At 42.6% G+C, this 19,225-nt stretch overlaps 1 protein-coding gene across 2 annotated transcripts in view; it reads left to right on the top strand.

Moving 5' to 3' along the window:
• p2rx4a (purinergic receptor P2X, ligand-gated ion channel, 4a) overlaps positions 1-19,225 on the top strand; it is a 55,122-nt gene that overhangs the window by 11,967 nt on the left and 23,930 nt on the right. For both annotated transcript variants that reach the window (XM_048555817.2, XM_048555819.2), the window contains exons 4-5: positions 7,776-7,848; positions 12,309-12,405. In XM_048555817.2, coding sequence (XP_048411774.1) covers positions 7,776-7,848; positions 12,309-12,405 — 170 coding nt within the window. The remainder of the gene's footprint in view (positions 1-7,775; positions 7,849-12,308; positions 12,406-19,225) is intronic.

The raw sequence follows: 19,225 nt of genomic DNA on the forward strand, positions 1-19,225 counted from the left end.
AGATTTTGTCAGGTGTGTCCAGGAAGGATTTCTGATTCAGTGTATAGATAAGCCAACTAGAGGGGAGGCCATATTGGATTCGCTGCTTGGCAACGAATCAGGTCAGGTGTCCTATGTCTCGGTGGGAGACCATTCCAGTGATAGTGATCACAACTCCCTGACTTTTACTATAGTCATGGAGAGGGATAGGAGTAGACGGTATGAGAAAGTATTTGGGGAAGGGGGAATTACAGTGCTATTAGGCAAGAAATATGGAGCACAAGTTGTTGGGATCAGATGTTCTGGGGAAAATCCATGATAGAAATGTGGTGGTTGTTTTGGGAGCAGTTACCACAGGTACTGGATAAGTTTTTTCCCACTGAGGCAAGGAAAGGATGGTAAGGTAAAGGAACCTCGGATGACAAGACGTGTGGAATACCTAGTCAAGTGGATAAAGGAAGCTTACTTGAGATTGAGGAAGCAAGGATTGGACAGGGCTCTAGCGGTCTACAAGGTAGCCAGGAAGGAACTGAAGAATGGACTTAGGAGAGCGAGAAGGGGATATGAGAAAACCTTGGTGGGTAGGATCAAGGAAAACCCCAAGGTTTTCTATACTTTTGTGAGGAATAAGATGATGGCCAGAGTGAGGGTAGAGCTGAGCAGGAATAGTAGAGGGAACTTGAGTGAGGAATCAGAGGAGTTTGAGGATGTGACAAAACACATCGATGATGACAGCAGTGGATGTGGTGTGCACAGAATTTTTGCAAGGCATTCAATAAGGTTCCATATGGCAGGCTCATTCAGAAAGTGAGGAGGGATTGGATTCAGGGAAATTTGGCTGTCTGGATACAAAACTGTCCGATAGAAGACAGAGGGTGTATTCAGTCTAGAGCTCGGTGACCAGCGGTGTTCCGCAGGGATCTGTTCTGGGACTTCTGCTCTTTGTGATCTTTTATAAATGACTTGGATGAGAAAGTGGAAGGGTGGGTTAGGAAGTTTGCCAATGACATGAAGGTTGGTGGAGTTGTGGACAGCATGGAGGGCTCTTGTAGGTTAGAATGAGACATTGATAAGATTCAGAGCTGGGCAAAGAAGTGGCAGATGAAATTCAAGCGAGAAAAGTGTGAAGTGATTCGCTTTGGAACGTCAAATTTGAATGCAGAATACAAGGTTAATGGCAGGATTGTCGGCAGTGTGGAAGAAGAGGGATTTTGGGATCCAATTCCATAGATCACTCAAAGTTGCGACCCAAGTTTGATTGGGTTATAAAGAAGGCGTATGCTGTGTTGGCTTTCATTGGTGGTGGAATTGAATTTAAGAGCCGTGAGGTTATGCTGCAGCTCTCTAAAACTGTGGTTACACCACACTTGGAATATTGTGTTCAGTTCTGGTCACCTCATTACAGGAAAGATAGGAAGGATTTCTGATTCAATGTATAGATAAGCCAACTAGAGGGGAGGCCATATTGGATTTGATGCTTGGCAACGAATCAGGTCAGGTGTCCTATGTCTCGATGGGAGACCATTCCAGTGATAGTGATCACTGCTTTAGAGAGGCTGCGGGGGAGATTTACCAGGATGCTGCTTGGACTGGAGGGCCATCTTACGAGGAAAGGTTGAGGGAGCTAGGGCTTTTCTGATTGGACTGAAAAAGGATGAGAGATGACTTGATAGTTGTGTAAAAGATGATGAGAGGCATAAATAGAGTGGATAGTCAGAGATGTTTTTCCAGGGCGGAAATGACTATTATGAGGGGGGCCTAATTTTAAGGGGATTGGAGGAAGGTATAGGGGAGATGTCAGAGGTAGATTCTTCACACAGAGTGGTGGGTGTATGGAATGTGCTGCCGGCAGTTCTCGTGGAGTCGGGTACACGAAGATGTTTCAGGGCGGCACAGAGGTTAGTACTGCTGCCTCACAGTGCCAGGAACCCAGGTTCGATTCCAGCCTGGGGCAACTGTGTCTTTGTGGAGTTTGCACATTCTCTCTGTGTCTGTGTGGGTTTCCTCTGGGTGCTCCGGTTTCCTCCCACAATCCAAAGGTGTGCAGGGTAGGTGGATTGGCCATGCTAAATTGCCCATAGTGTTCAGGGCGATTAGATTAGGTGGGTTGTGGGGGATGGGTCTGGGTGGGATGCTCTGAGGTTCAGTGTGGACTTGTTGTGCTGAAGGGCCTGTTTCCACTCTGTAGGTTTTCTGTGATAGAATTCTATGATATACTTTACAGACTTTTAAACGACTCTTGGATAGGCACATGGAGCCTGTACTGTTCTACGTTCTATTCCCTTTGAAATGTCAGGCAACATTCCATTTGAGGTGCTTGCAAAGATTTGTAGTTCAGTTTGTGAATGATGTTGTTGGCTTGCTGAGCTGGTTCGCTAATTGTACAGATGCTTCATCAACTTGCCATGTAATGTCATCAGTGCAGCCTCCAATGACGAGATGTTATTCTGCTCAAGCCAACCATAGACATGCACGGGAATTTCTAGAGGCCTGGTTTTCATCCTGCAATAAACATGTGGAGTTAGACCCCATATTCAAACCTGTGTAAAAATGAACTGGAAATGACAAACCCAGCTTAATAGACCGGATCATATATTTTCTAAGTGGAGTAGAACAAAATTGCTTCATCGGAGGCTGCACTAATGATATTACCTAGCATGGTGATGTAATGTCTGTAAAATAGTCAGCCAACTCGGCAAGCAAGCCAACAACCTCAATATTCCATTTACCTGTTGAACTTTTTATGATTCACACACAAGGACTCCAAAACCCTTCTCAGCCAAAGCCTTTTGCAGTTTTTTCTCAATTGTAAACAATATATGTCTCCTGTATTCTTCTGCCAAGTGCATAACCTCTCACTTTCCTGTATTAAATTGGAGATGGAATATTTTCCCCACTTACGTAAGCAGTTTGTATCCCTCTGCAAACTCTGTGTCATTCCCAGTAGTTGCCTTCCCATCTATTTGTGTCATCTGCAAACTTTCCTCATCTAAGTCATTAATTATTATAAATAATTGTGGCCCAAGTAATGATCCCTGTGGCACTCCACTTGTTACAAGTATATTAATGCTCTGGCTCAATTGACTTCTTCTGTGCTGTAAAGTTATAAACATTATAGATTCAAAAATGTCTTGTCCTAGTCTGATTTGAAGTCCAGTTTATCTTAAAAGGGGCAAAGCCTCCATCCACTTATAAAACAACTGGCCATGCCAGAAGAGCAGAAGCACCTGTGCTACAAGTTCTGTTTTTTTTTCCAGCCTAGGTGATCAGATCAGACAAAAGTACAAAGGAATCTCGTGTCAACATGTTAAGTATTCCAAGGCTCATATCACATAGTTTGATGTTACCCAATTTGCTTACTTTCTTTTGACTTTTTGTCAAGGTAATTATGACTTTTGGAACATGGGAGCTAAATTATACACAACAAAACACTGAGGACATACAAGTAAACATTGTCAGTATTGTCTTTCTAAAATCCACATATTCTGACACTCAACTTGCACTAATTTATTCCACTATCGTACAATGTGACAATGCTTTAAATGTTTGCTAAACTTTCCCATCCAAATCTTTTCCTGGTCCACCTTGTTTAGCAATATGACAAAGTAGTACTCTTTCAACGGTGTGATGTAATGTTGTTTGCTGTACTCAGCATCAGCACAAGTTAAATATACTTTTAAATAACATTAATCCAATAATAACAGGGAACTGTGAATGGCAGGGAGCAATAGTGTGTGCAAAACCAGAGAGAGATTTTCACCAGGTTGGAATTTTAAATTAGGTAGCATTGTTGATATTATCATTGTCTTTTGAATATTACATGTCAATGAGCATGATGTTAACCCATGTGATTTAATCTCAACTCAGTCCTTTTAAAGGAGCAGTTCAAAGATGGCATTTGGAGGAGTTGGGAAGTTTAGGCAAGAGTGGCAGACTTTTAGGATGGACTGTGGACGATTTTTTTTTTTGTTGCTTTAATTTAGTTGTATCTCCTGTGAGGTATTGCTGGGTATAGTAAGGAACTAGAAGGAGGTAGTTTTCCATTGCTGAAAAAAAACTTGAAACCTGCTGCTGTCAGAAGAAGGCCCGGTTAAAGTTAGTGGAAGAAGTTGGCAGGAGTATTGTACTTCACACCAAGATCAAATGCAGGAAGTGGTTTACTGACCTAACCATATCAAGAAATACAAGCAGCTGTGAATTCAGTTACATCATATCGTCTCATACTCTCATTTTGTTTGTCAAACAATTGCATTAGTTTTCTCAGTCACTTAATTTTGGACATAATCACTTACTCACTTGCTCTGCATTTCCTCAACTTACCAGTTATCTGTTCACAACTTCTTGTTAGCCTCTAGCAATTGGGGAACTACTGGGTGAAGACATGCCTTACAAAATTAACAGATCTATAGTTCTCCTATTACTGAAGGAGAGAACATAAAAGACAAGGAAGCAGAGAATCGGTTGTGGGCTGTTACAAATAATGCAACTGATATTAGAGGAATAGTCCACAGAAATCAGTGGTACATCTGCATCTGTAACCAATTGTGATGGACATGCTGAGACATTGCAGCTCCTTGCTGACAGAATTAAATATTTACAATCACATTTTATTGAACACTCATGTAATGTTGATTAAAAACAAAGTGCTAGAGAAACTGAACAAGTCTGCCAGTGAGAGAAACAGAAGTTAACATTTCAAGTCCAATATGACTCATCAAACATTGAAAGTTAACTCTATTTCTCTCTCCACAGCTGCTGCCAAACTTGCTGCATTTCTCCAGCACTTTGATTGTATTTCTGATCTCCAGCATCCAGAGTATTTTGCTTTAATTCACATCATGTTGACTTCATGTCAGCAATGGATGCTGCTGATCATTTTAATTATGCAAAGTAGAAATAGTTTTACATTGCAAATTCTGCTTGGGCCATCACACACAGAACAGCAGTCCGTGGACTTATTAGGTGACTGCTGTGTGGAGATGCTTATTTCTTCTGAGTGTACAGTGTTAAAGAACATAATCCTACCAGGTATCAGCACAGTTTTGTTTAAATGGTTCCTGTTAGGGAACAGAGTTTTCATTTGGACATTCACAGTTCACAAGTTAGCATGAACAGAATGTGTTGGCTGTGGTACCTGTGGTGAATCCATAATGGAGGACGCATTCCACTCCAAGCTCTAAGCTGCTGGACATAAATGCTGAAACTCGGGGGTCAGTGATGAAAAACATAGCACCAGAGATACGGTCGCATATCTATAGAACGGCAATCACACATTGTCCATAACAGCAGAAAGAATAGAGAAGTCCAGATCGTATTTAACAGGTCGATACAAAGATGTTTTCAGACAGACTTGCCCCTGCCTCCTGTGGAACTTCAGTTCCAGAAGTCAAATAAATCAGTACACATTCTGTCCATAGCCATGCAGAGTGGATTCCAACATTGACAGGATGACTAATTCATTAGCTATGGCCTTTGAATGTGTCATTGATTGTCAGCAACATTTTTCAGTGCTTGTGGATGAATGTGAAGTTATGAATTAATGGGGACCAATTGGTGAATGTGCAGTATGTATTTATGGGATGGCTTTGTGTTTGAGGGGATGGACCAGGTGATGTGGTACAATATGTCCCCTTTTTAAGTTGTCTTTATTCAGCTTTGGTTTGTTTTGCTTTAGGATCATAGAATGGGACCAATATGGTGCATTTAACATCAGAAATTTAGCATTGGTGTTTTGTGCCAGGGCTGGCAGACTGCGTGATCTGATCAATACCATTTTGCAGTGGCCTCACTTACTCTCTAACAATCTCTCCCTCTCTCTCCCTTTTAACTCTCCCACTTGTTGTTTCCCTGCTCCACTCATGCCTCCTTTTAGTCCTTTTCTTGCATACTCCCTCTGTGAGGGTTTCAGAGATTAAACGGTGAGCAGGGAAGATGGACAGGGAGAGAATGTATGTGGGAAAGACCAGGAGCTGGAGTTAAAAGGAAGCAGTTAACATTTCTTCTCAAAATTATAAATTTAAATCAGTTATTTCGTTTATCAAAATAGGTATTTAGGAGTGCACAGTATTTAAACTTACAGTATAATGTTTTTAAATATTTTAAAATATTTTTTAAATGTTTGAGGCACATGGTGGCTCAGTGGTTAGCACTGATACCTCAGAGCGCCAGGAACCTGGATTCAATTCCAGCCTTGGGTCATTCTGTGTGAACATAGAACATAGAACAGTACAGCACAGAACAGGCCCTTCAGCCCACGATGTTGTGCCGACCATTGATCCTCATGTATGCACCCTCAAATTTCTGTGACCATATGCATGTCCAGCAGTCTCTTAAATGACCCCAATGACCTTGCTTCCACAACTGCTGCTGGCAACGCATTCCATGCTCTCACAACTCTTTGTGTAATGATGATGTGTTCACTCCAGTATGATAGCCAAAAACTACATTTAGGTCTTCATTTTTGAAGTCTATCAATTTCTATGAAGATTGAAATTATTTCAAGTTCCAGCATTCTTTCACAATAAGTGGCACTGCTGAATCATAAAAGTCAAACAAAAATATAAAAGTCACTAAATACCGGGCAAATGAAATTCCTCATCCTGCAAAAATATTGGTTCAAGGAGAAATAGAGGTAACAAACTAAGCAAAGGATCATTCCACTGAAGTAAAATAGAAATTTTCTGCACATTACACAGAATTAACTCTCCATTTCTCTTTTTCTTTTAATATCCAAACATGCTATGTCTTTTGTTCCATTGTCTATATCGAAGGCAAAGGATTTCTGAGGTCATAACTCATTCAATTGGAAGGCTGATTTATCTTCCCGAAGTGTTGATAATGATAGACGCTGAAAAAAAGTTTACCAATTGAATGAATAAAAATAGAAAATTAGCAGACTTAAATGCAATCCATATCGTTGTAATCTAACCCACATCTACTGGAAGCTGAGAATTATTTGTGCACTGAAACAACCTCAGAAGATATTAGAGTACACAGAGCCTGGAGATCTTACTTGGTCCATTTGGTTCAGTACCTCAAGAGCTTCCATAGCCAGATCTGGTGGATTATGGTAATGGATCTTCCGTGGGTAATGTGCTGCATCCTCATGTAGGTTGTGCGCCGCCTGCTTGTAATGTTCCAGGAGTTTGCACATTCTCCCTGTGTCTGCCTGAATTTCCTCCAGGTGCTCCAGTTTCCTTCCATAGTCCAAAGATGTGCTGATTAGGTGGATTGGCCATGCTAGATTGCCATGCAGTGTCCAAGAATGTGCAGGTTTGGCGGGTCAGCTGTGATAACTGTAGGGTTACGGCAATAGGCTGGTGTGGGTGTGGGTGGAATGCTGTTTGGTGCTGGTGGATGCAGACTTGATAGGTTGAATGGCTTTCTGTGCTGTAGGGATTCTATGATTCTATTCTATTTTTTTCGATAGAACGGTCCTAGAAAAGTAACTTGAGCTTTTACATTGGCTGCAATGGGAAACTCTGAATTGTTTAAAATTATTTCACCTAAAGTTGCACTTTTTAGGAATGCAACTGCAACTTTAAGTAAGGAATTACTGTAGTTACTACTTTTTTAGTTCAATCTCATTGGTTAACAAAGTTAAGTGGTCGTTAAGTCCCGGGTAAATAAAGCAGGGTCTGCAAGAGAAATCATGAGTCAGAGTGCTTCACCTGTTTACTATCACGTAGGTGCTCTGACAAATCAACTGCGCACAATGGAAGTAGAGAATGAGGATTGTTTAATTTAATTTAATTTGTTTAAAATGTTTGCTCAAAGACAATGTTTATCTTTTTCAGTTGCCAAATGAAAATACAAGATGTAAATCAGACAATGATTGTGCAGCTGGACAGTACAACTCCCATAGCAATGGTATGTCAAGTTTAATTTTACTGTCAGGGTGTTATGCAGTATGAAATACCAATGGTAAACATATAATGTTGGTCCTTTACTGCTCCTAAACACATTATTTGACAGGAGTTCTTCAACTAACGGCTGTTTTCGTAAAAATAAATGTTCTTGGTTTTCAAATTCTGACTTGGAAGGTCATCTTTTTAAAAAATGCATGTTATAACATAGAATAAAAACCAAAAGAACTGTGGATGCTGTAAATCGGGAACAAAAACAAAGTTGCTGGAAAAGCTCAGCAGATCTGGCAGTATCTGTGGAGGAGAAAACAAGAGTTAACGTTTCGGGTCCGGTGACCCTCCGTTCTGAGGAACGGTCACCGGTCCTGAGAAGTTAACTCTGTTTTCTCCTCCACAGATGCTGCTGAGCTTTTCTAGCAACATTGTTTTTGATAACATAGAATCCTTGATTAAAACTGCATGTATGGTGAATCCCATTCCTTCTGTGTGTCACTGAAGTTGTAGTTTTTAATCCAGTTTGTGGTATAACTAAGTGAATCAAGTCATGATTGAGAAAAGAACCAAAGTCAGGTGCAAGATTTTAGATCAGAGATGACAACATCACCCTTTCCTTTCTCTTCTTTCCACCAATCCCCCAACATCTCCAGTGTTAGTGAACGTACTTTTGGAAATTGACAATTTAAGATTGGCCAACATCCAAAGCACAAGGAACAGCAGCAGGCCCCCTTAGAAGGTGAGGTGCAAACAGCTCAGGGAAACCTTGCAGGTGCAGGGCCCCTCAATACCTGGAATGTACAAGAGCTCAGAGCTTTCTGACCTGGACTTCATTTACTGACCTCCAGCTAGTTGCAGTGCTGACACAGGCTGTGTATGTTGTGGCATACTGTGACAGAACTGTGGTGGTTGCTGGAGCGGGACCTGAGGGCTGTGCAAGTGGGAATCCATCCTCTCCCAGCGGCTGTGAAGATTGCTGTGGTGTTGAACTTGTGCAAGACCGGTCGTTTCCTGAGGAATGACAGGTGACCTGTGTGGGATCTCATACATCCACAAAATGTATCAAGACATTGACTGATGCTGTCTATGCAAGATCACTGGGTACTTTTGTTCCTTCAGGATGAGGACAGTGCCTCAGCTTGGATGGTTGGATTCTGGATTAAAGCGGGTTTCCTCCAGGTACAGGGTGCCACCAACTGTACACATGGTACTGAAAAGGCCACATTACAATACAGTGGAATTCATCAACACGAAAGGGTTCTGTTCATTCAATGTTTAGGTAATATGTGATCATCATTCCACTTCCTGGAGGTGTGTGCCTGCTACCCTGGCAGCTGGCATGATTCATACTTCCTGGAGTACTCTCATGTACAGGTGTATTTGAGCGTACAGGGCCCTTAGAAGGTTGGTTTCTGCGTGACAAGGGTTACCTACTGTGACATTGGCTAAAGACTCCCTATTCCACAATCTCCTCACTGTTGTGCAGTATAGGTTTAAGTTGTCCATGCCTTAACCAGGGTTGCGGTGGAACAGAGTGTAGGGTGGCTGATGGTGCAGAACTGCTGATTGGAGTAATCTTGATGGGTTGTGCTGGGGTGGGAGAAGGTGATCTAGGAGCAGGGGTAGGCAGTTCAGCTCCTTGAGCCAGCTTCATCATTTAATATGATCATGGCTGATTTCATCTTGCATCAACTCCACTTTTCTTACAGTTCCCCATAATATGTTATGAATTAAAAGTATTTCTCCCACAAATTTACTGTGTCAACCTGCTAACTCTATCATAAAATTATGATCTCTAGGTGGCCCTACAAACTTTCTTTCAGCATCTACTTTTACCAATCCCTTTTAGCACCTTTATATACCTCAACCAGATCTTCTCTCATTCTTCTAAACTCGAGCATGTATATTCCTAAACTGTTCAATCTCTCCTCATAAGACAAGTCTTTTATCTCTGGAATTAATCTAGTGAATTCCCTCTGAACTATCTTCAAATATATCCCTTTTTGGGTAATGGGCCACAACTGTACCAATATTTCAGGTGTAGTTTCACTATTGTCTCGTACAGTTGCAGCAACACTTCCCTATTACCTTTTGTGCGGCACCTTATCAAATACCTTCTGTAAGTCCAGTTATCCTATATCTACAGCATCCCTATTAGCCTCTTTGCTTGTTACATCTTTGAAGAACTCCAGCAAATCAGTCAAATATGATTTATCCTTAACGAAACCATGCTGATTCTGATGGATTATGCTTTTACTTTCTAAATAACCTATTATTACTTCCTTAATTATGGATTCTAACTATTTCCTTCTGACATATGTTAAACTAACTGGCCCATAGTTTCAAACTTTCTGCTTTCCACCTTTTTTTTGAATGAGGGTGTATTATTACATTTTTCCATTTCACAAGACTCTTGCCTGCATTCAGGGAATTTTGGAATATTACAACCAGTATGACCACTTGCACATCCTTTAAGACCCTAGGATATAAGCCACCAAGCTCTGGGGACTTGTCCATCTTCAATTCCAGTAGTTTGCTCCATACTTTTTCCTCGAGAAATTATGATATTTGTAAGTTCCTCCTTTATTCATTAACTCTTATTATTAGGATAGTATTAGTGTCCTCAACTGTGAATATTGAGACAAATTATTGATTTAGATATTGTTCATTTTCTCATTCCCCACCAATAACTCCCCAGTGCTCTGCGTAAACCAATATCTATGTAAGAATAGATTTTCTTCTTTATAGATTACACAGTATGGAGCTAGGGGAACACAGTAGGCCAGGCAGTATCAGAGGAACAGGAAAGCTGATGTTTCGAGTCAAGATCCTTCTTCAGAAGTGGGGGAAGGGGACTCTGAAATAAATAGAGAGGAGGGATGGGGCTGGGGATGGTAGGTGAATGTAGGTAGGCAGTGGTGGGGATTGGTCAGTGAGTTGGGAGGAGTGAGTAGGTGAGAGAAAAGATGGACAGGTCAAGGAGGTGGGGTTGAGAGGGAGGGTTGGTCATGGGATGAAGCTGGCGGTGAGATTTTGAAACTAGTGAAGTCCACATTGAGACCATTGGATTGTAGGCTCCCAAGGTGGAATATGAGGTGCTGCTCCTCCTGTTTCTGGGTGGCATCCTTGTGACACCAGCAGAGGCCCAGGACGGACATGTCATCTGGGGAGTGAGGGGGGAGTTGAAGTGGTTCGCGACTGGAAGGTGTTATCATTTGTTTTGAACCAAGCATAGGTGCTCTGTAAAGCCGTCTCAAAGCCTCCTCTTTGTCTCACCAATGTGGATGAGGCCACATCGGGAGCAGCGGATGCAATAGGCCACGTTAGCGGATGTGCAATTGAACATCTGGCTGATGTGGAAGGTTTTTTGGCTCCTGGGATAGAGGTGAATGGGGAGGTGTAGTAGCAAGTGCAGCACTTCCTGCAGTTGCAGGGAAAGGTGCCAGGGATGGTGGGACTAGTGGGGAGTGTGGAGCGGATGAGGGAGTCATGGAGAGACCGGTCCCATATGTAAGATATGAAGGGGTGGGGAGGGAAATATATATCTTTCGCATGGGGTCAGATTGCAGATGGTGGAGAACCTCTGGCGTTGAATGCAGAGATTAGTGGGGTGATACATGAGGACAAGGGGAATCTGCCTTTGTTTTTGTTGTGGAAAGGAGGTGTGAGGGCAGAGATGCGGGAAATGTAAGAGATGCAGTCGAGAGCGTTTTCGACCACTGATGGGAGGATGTTGCGGTCCTTGAAATATGAGGACATCTGGGATGTTTGGGAGTGGAACGTCTCATCTTAAGAGCAGATGTGGTGGAGGTGGAGAAATTGGGAATGAGGAAATCGCATTCTTGCAGGAAGGTGGGTGAAAGGAGATGTAGTCTAGGTAGCTCTGGGAGTCGGTAGGCTTGAAATAGTTGTCAGTTGAGGTGGCCTCCTGAGAGGTCCAGGAAGGAGAGGGAGGTATCGGAGATGGCCCAGGCGAACTTGAGGTTGGAGTGAAAAGTGTTGGTAAATTTGAAGAACTGTTCAAGCTCCTCATGGGAGCACGAGGCACCGCTGATACAGTCATCAATGTAGCGGAGGAAGAGCTGGGGGATAGTGCCAGTGTAGCTGCAGAAGAGGAACTGTTCCATGTATCCTACAAAGAGGCAGGCATAGTTCCCATGGCCACCCCCTTAGTCTGTAGAAAGTGGGAGGAGTTGAAGGAGAAGTTGTTAAGGGTAAAGACGAGTTCTGTTAAGCAGATGAGGTTGTCGCTGGAGGGGGACTGGTTTGGCCTGCAGAAGAGGAAGAAGCGGAGGGATTTAAGACCATCTGCATGGGGAATGTAAGTTTATAGGGATTGGAAGTCCATAGTGAAGAAGAGTTGCTGGGGGCCTTCTTTTTAACTAATTAGTAAGTTTATATTGAGAAATGCAGAAAAGGGTTTCCTTTTTAATTATAAATGTAACTGTGACTTTTTCTTTTTGCTTGTAGGGGTTTTAACTGGAAAATGTGTCCAATATGATGTGAATGTGAAAACCTGTGAGATTTTTGCTTGGTGTCCTATGGAGAATGATACAGTTATTCCTAAGTAAGTAAAATATTGGTTAAAAGTCTTATTAACTATTAAGAATTTTAAAACAGAAAATTCATGATACTTGAGCCTTTAAGCTTCTGACCTCGTTTAATAATTATATATATTTCCTACAATTATAGAAACAAAAACTGAACTGAATAATCCAGCTGCTTCATCAAATCTAGACAAGGTGTCTTGGCTGCATAAACACACCCTACATTTATATTTCAATATTTTGTTTGTTTTCTTCACCACTGTGGAGCTGAACTTTGATACACACAGAACTGTAAATTCAAAGTCCCTGATTGCTTCAATTATGTTACTTCAAACATAATGCCACCTAATGGCATTTGATGCACATAATGCTTTGACATTCTCACTTTTGTCTCTTGTCAGGAGTTCACACATCCATGTTGACTACCATCTATTACCTATCCATCCATTATACAGCAGCATGATGGCTCAGTGGTTAGCACTGGGAGTGTGAGCACCAGGGACCTGGGTTCGATTCCAGCCTTGGGTGACTGTCTGTGTGGAGTTTGCACATTCTCCCCATGTCTGCGTGGGTTTCCTCCGGGTACTCCGGTTTCCTCCCACAGTCCAAAGATGTGCAGGCTAGGTGAATCAGCCATGCTAAATTGCCCATAGTGTTCAGGGTTGGGTGGGTTATAGGGGAATGGGTCTGGGTGGGATGCTTCAAGGGACGGTGTGGACTTGTTGGGCAGAAGGGCCTGTTTCCACCCTGTAGGGAATCTAATTATCAAAATCCCTCCAGAGTATTCATTTTCTGTAATTCAGGTATTTATTTCCTGCCACATACTCATCCATCAGATCCACATCTCCTAAAATAAAATCCAGATTAAACAATACTTCGCCATTCTGAACCAATGAACCTTTCCAATCTGACCTTTCCCTTCCAGCCAACATTTTATGCTGTTACTCAAAGTCTTGAATATCTTCCCTGATTAAGGCAAGGCTTGCCAGTGTTTTTAATGATACAGTTCCAGTTGTTACTTTTCAAATCATTTATTGTTATTCAGTTTCAGTGGCCTTAAAAAATATTAGTAAGTGGATCTGCTATTCTCCCTGGCAATTTGTAGCCCATTGGATAGTCAGAGACTGAACCTTTTCTAATATGCTTTCACTTATGATTCTGAGGATTTCCAGCTTAATAGCTAATTTCAGAGAGAAGGGTGTGAGCAATGTCTTCCATTCTATTAAAAGTTAACTATGAGTTAGTGACCAAGGAGAATGTTGTTGATTATGAAATTATGATCACTCACAGCACAGTGAAATGGTTCTGAGTGAGTTAAACTCTGGTTAAAAGTGTAAGAGGAGCTACATCACAACGATACTTCAAAAGAAAAGCCAATAGTCAGATATGAAAATCCCAATTGAAGGAATATCATTCCTAAGTGTGGTAAAGGAAATTAAAACCAGAAAGTACTCTCAATTAGGTATTGAAGTTGTTGGTAGTTGCCAGAGGTCTTACATGACTAGATTGCAACTGTTAAAATTGTTATTATGTTGCAACGCTGCAAGGTTTTCATGGCTTGGTTGCCTTTTACCCAGATATTCTTCTCTTGTGTGAGAGACAAAAGGCAGGGAACTGACTCAGGATTTAATTAAACAAGCCCTTCTTTATTTAACTCTTCAGTACCAATACTCCAATACAAGACGTACATTTTATTGCAAAATTTACTTCATACTTCATCTAATTTAACTTCAACATTACCCGTATTCATTTAACCTCACTTTACCTTACTTTAACTCAACCCACAATTTACTCAATTTAAATTTAACTGTATTAGTTTGGCTTGAAACAAATACAACCCTGATTCAAGCAGAGTGCCCAACTTTGCTGTCAGTGTAGATCTTGGCTTTGTCTTCTTTGAAGGTGACTTCATGCTTCTCAAATGCGGTCTCAAAGGCTCACTCCTGCACAGTCCTTTATTCTGCTAATTTTTAAAATCTCAAAATTGCTTGCTTCTACAAACCTCTCTGGCACTCAGCTGATTAATTGAATAAACTCTCAGCACAATGTTCAATCCCAGCTAATGGAGTTTGCTGGTAAACAATTCCCAAATGTTTACATCAAGTTGAAAACAGCCACCTACCATGCTCCATGTAAGTCAATAGTGGTGCCAGCATGTGTAGCAGACTACCATGACACCTGCCTTTCTATTTGGTCAACAGAGGAAACTGTAGGTTACAGGTTACAGAACAAGTCATAACATGTCCAGGTTGCCAGTTTAACCTAGGTCAGTGTTTAAACTAACTCGACCAAAATTCCCAGCATCTTTAGCTGTAGCTCTTGATCAGTCACGTAGCCATTTCTGCTGTTGGCCATCTAACCACATTAGGCTTAAGTACTACAAACTGTATACCATGAACAACTGAAGTGATATCACGAGAAACAGAAATACATTGGAGAATTTCTTCTGAATTTCTAGAAAATAAACATGAAAAAAAACTAATCTGTTTTTGAATTAGGTTTGAGCCTAAAATACCCATTTCCTGTTAGTTAAGTACTGCAATAGCCATTCAAAAGGCAATGGCCATAGTATTTGGGTGGGGTGTGGTAGGCTGATGGTATTGTTGCTGGAATAGAAATCCAGAGACATGGGTAGCTCACCATGGCAAATGGTGGAATGTCAATTCAGTAAAAGAAAAACTGGAATTAAAAGTATCATGATGACCATGTTACAATTATCAATTGTTATTAATACATCAAGTTCACTAATGTCCTTCGGGGATGGAAACTGCTGTCCTTACTTGGTCTAGCCAATGTGTGACACCAGACCTATGGCATAGTCTTTAACTCTTAACTGCCCTGTGAACTACTGAAAATTTTTAAAACAAGAAACTTGACAGACCACATGGCATTGACAGATGCAAGAAATGACAGTGACAATCACAGCCCTATTGACACTGAAGTCCTCTTTCCTAACATGGGGAGTAGTGCCAAAATTGGGAGAGCTGTCAAGCAACAGCCTGATAATAAAATGTGAGGCTGGATGAACACAGCAGGCCAAGCAGCATCTCAGGAGCACAAAAGCTGACGTTTCGGGCCTAGACCCTTCATCAGAGAGGGGGATGGGGAGAGGGAACTGGAATAAATAGGGAGAGAGGGGGAGGCGGACCGAAGATGGAGAGTAAAGAAGATAGGTAGGGAGGGGATAGGTCAGTCCAGGGAAGACGGACAGGTCAAGGAGGTGGGATGAGGTTAGTAGGTAGCTGGGGGTGCGGCTTGTGGTGGGAGGAAGGGATGGGTGAGAAGAAGAACCGGTTAGGGAGGCAGAGACAGGTTGGACTGGTTTTGGGATGCAGTGGGTGGGGGGGAAAGAGCTGGGCTGGTTGTGTAGTGCAGTGGGGGGAGGGGACGAACTGGGCTGGTTTAGGGATGCAGTAGGGGAAGGGGAGATTTTGAAACTGGTGAAGTCCACATTGATACCATATGGCTGCAGGGTTCCCAGGCGGAATATGAGTTGATGTTCCTGCAACCTTCGGGTGGCATCAACCCCACCTCTTCCTCCGGTACATTGATGACTGTATCGGCGCCGCCTCTTGCTCTCCAGAGGAGCTCGAACAGTTCATCCACTTCACCAACACCTTCCACCCCAACCTTCAGTTCACCTGGGCCATCTCCAGCACATCCACATTAAGCAGAGGTTCACCTGCACATCTGCCAATGTGGTATACTGCATCCACTGTACCCGGTGCGGCTTCCTCTACATTGGGAAACCAAGCGGAGGCTTGGGGACCGCTTTGCAGAACACCTCCGCTCAGTTCGCAACAAACAACTGCACCTCCCAGTCGCAAACCATTTCCACTCCCCCTCCCATTCTCTAGATGGCATGTCCATCATGGGCCTCCTGCACTGCCACAATGATGCCACCCGAAGGTTGCAGGAACAGCAACTCATATTCCGCCTGGGAACGCTGCAGCCATATGGTATCAATGTGGACTTCACCAGTTTCAAAATCTCCCCTTCCCCTACTGCATCCCTAAACCAGCCCAGTTCGTCCCCTCCCCCCACTGCACCACACAACCAGCCCAGCTCTTTCCCCCCCCCCCCCCCCCCCCCACCCACTGCATCCCAAAACCAGTCCAACCTGTCTCTGCCTCCCTAACCGGTTCTTCCTCTCACCCATCCCTTCCTCCCACCCCAAGCCGCACCCCCAGCTACCTACTAACCTCATCCCACCTCCTTGACCTGTCCGTCTTCCCTGGACTGACCTATCCCCTCCCTACCTCCCCACCTATACTCTCTCCACCTATCTTCTTTACTCTCCATCTTCGGTCCGCCTCCCCCTCTCTCCCTATTTATTCCAGTTCCCTCCCCCCATCCCCCTCTCTGATGAAGGGTCTAGGCCCGAAACGTCAGCTTTTGTGCTCCTGAGATGCTGCTTGGCCTGCTGTGTTCATCCAGCCTCACATTTTATTATCTTGGAATTCTCCAGCATCTGCAGTTCCCATTATCTCTGATTCTAAGCAACAGCCTGATACAGGCATTTGGAAGATATGATTCTATGTCCCAGACAACAACACCACCATCTTCAACCAATCCAATTCGCTCTCTGATATCAAGAAATGATGCAAGGCAGTGGGCAGTGGAAAGACTCTGACAATATTCTGGCAATAATACTGGAGATTTATGCTCCAAACTTGCCATGTCCCTAGTCAAGCTGGTCCAGTTCAACCACAAAATTGGTATCTTTCTGACAGTGTGGAAAATCACTTGCCTGTGTCCTGTACATCAGAAATAGGACAAATCCAGTCCAGCCAATTACTGCCTCATCAATCTACTCTTGATCAGTAGTAAAGTGAAGGATGGTGTCATCGACAGTACCATCAAGCAACTCTTGCTTAGCAACAATCTGCTCACTGACACTCAGTTTTGGTTCTAGTGGAAGTAATTCTTAGCACAAAGGAACATGATTGCGGTTGTTGGAGGTTAGTCATGTCAGCTTCAGGAGTTCCTCAGAGGTTTCTATCTGAACCAGCAGCTTTAGTTATGACCTTCCCTCATTCATAAGTTCAAAACCAGGAATGTTCACTGATGATTGCACAATGTTCAATGTTAGTCATGATTCCTCAGATACTGAAGTAGTCCATGTTGAAATGCAGCAAGATCCAAACAGTATCCAGGTGTGGCTGACAACAGGCAGGAAACGTTCATGCCAGGCAATGACCATCTCCAACAAGATTGATTCTAACTATTATATCTTGACATTCAATGGCATTACCATCTTGAAACCCCAAAATCAAAACCATTGGTCAGAAATGAACTGGACCAGCCAAATACCATGGCTACAAGAGCAGGTCAAAGGCTAGGAGTCTTAGATTCTTGAATACCAAGGGGGCAAAAGATTATCAAGGTTCTGCAGGAATGTAGACTTGAAGTTAAAATCAGATCAGCCATGATCTTATGGAATGATGGAGCAGATATGAAGGCCTGAGTGATCTACACTTGCTCCTTGTTTGTATGTAATCCTTCAGCAAGCAACTCCCCTTCTAACTCCTCAAAGTGTGTCCACCATCTATAAGGAACAAGCCAGGAGGATGATGCAAAGCTCCTGACTTGCCGGGATGAGAGCTACCATAGAAACACTTGACAAGCTTGACACCGTTCAGGACAAAGCAGTCCACTTTGATTGGTACCACATCTGCAAACATTCAATCCCTCCATCACCAATGCTCAGTAGCAGCGGTGCACCATCTATAAGATGCACTGCAAAATTTTCACCAAGACTTCTTAGATAGCACCTTCCAAACCCATGACTACTACTATCTAGAAGGTCAAGCGTAGCAGAAACATGGAAAGTCACCACCTACAACCTGCCCTCCAAGTCACTCACATCGTGACTTGGAAATGTATCGCTATTTTTCAGTATTGCTGTGTCAAAATCATGGAATTCCCACAATCCCTAAAATGTGATTGTGGATCTACCTACACTAAATGGACAATAGCAGTTCAAGAAGGCAACTTATCCTCATCTTCTCAAGGGCAATGAAGTATAGGCAACAAATGCTGGCACAGTGATACCCACATCCCATGAATAAAAACTAAAGAAAAGTTTAATGAGTTGCTCACCTCTCTACTAGTTACTCTTTCTTAACCAAATGAATTTTAATACTGTATTCATTAATATTTAATCATTCAGATATTTGATTGGTCATTTAACAATAAGTCATCAGTCTGGATTTAATATAGTCCATATGTGAAATTTGGCAGCTAGGCCCTCTTGGAAAAGACCCTGTGTCAGTCCCCCAGTAGTGGCAATAATTCCCACAATTAAGTGGGAGGGCAGGAGCAGCTGAAACAGAATTCCTGACTGGTGTTGCTGGAATGTTGATTGGGTTGACCATTGAGACAAATATGCCTACTATCCTTGAGTCTGCTGCAGTTAAATGGTGGCATAGAGATTAAATGGAGTCTGTGTGTACTTTTCCCACAACCTTTGTCTCTGACAGCAGCTGTCAGCAATAAATCTATTACTTCTGCTGGTAACAAGTCTTAAAACACTTAAAGGTGGATAAATCCCTAGGACCTGATCGGGTGTATCCCAGAATTTTATGTGAAGCAATTGCTGTGTTCCTTACTGAGAAACCTATATCATCAATAGCCATGGTTGAGGTGCCAGAAGACTTGAGGATGGCTAATGTGCCATTATTTAAGAAAGTTGGTAAGGGAAAGCAAGGGAACTATAAACTGGTGACTCTGATATAAATGGTGAAAAAGTGCTGGAGGTATTCTGAGGGACAGGATTTACATGTATTTGGAAAAGCAATGACTGATTAGGGCGAGTCAGCATTGGCTTTGTGTACGGGA

The sequence above is a fragment of the Stegostoma tigrinum genome, chromosome 26, assembly GCF_030684315.1.
Source record: "Stegostoma tigrinum isolate sSteTig4 chromosome 26, sSteTig4.hap1, whole genome shotgun sequence".
Taxonomy (NCBI): Eukaryota; Metazoa; Chordata; class Chondrichthyes; order Orectolobiformes; family Stegostomatidae; genus Stegostoma; species Stegostoma tigrinum.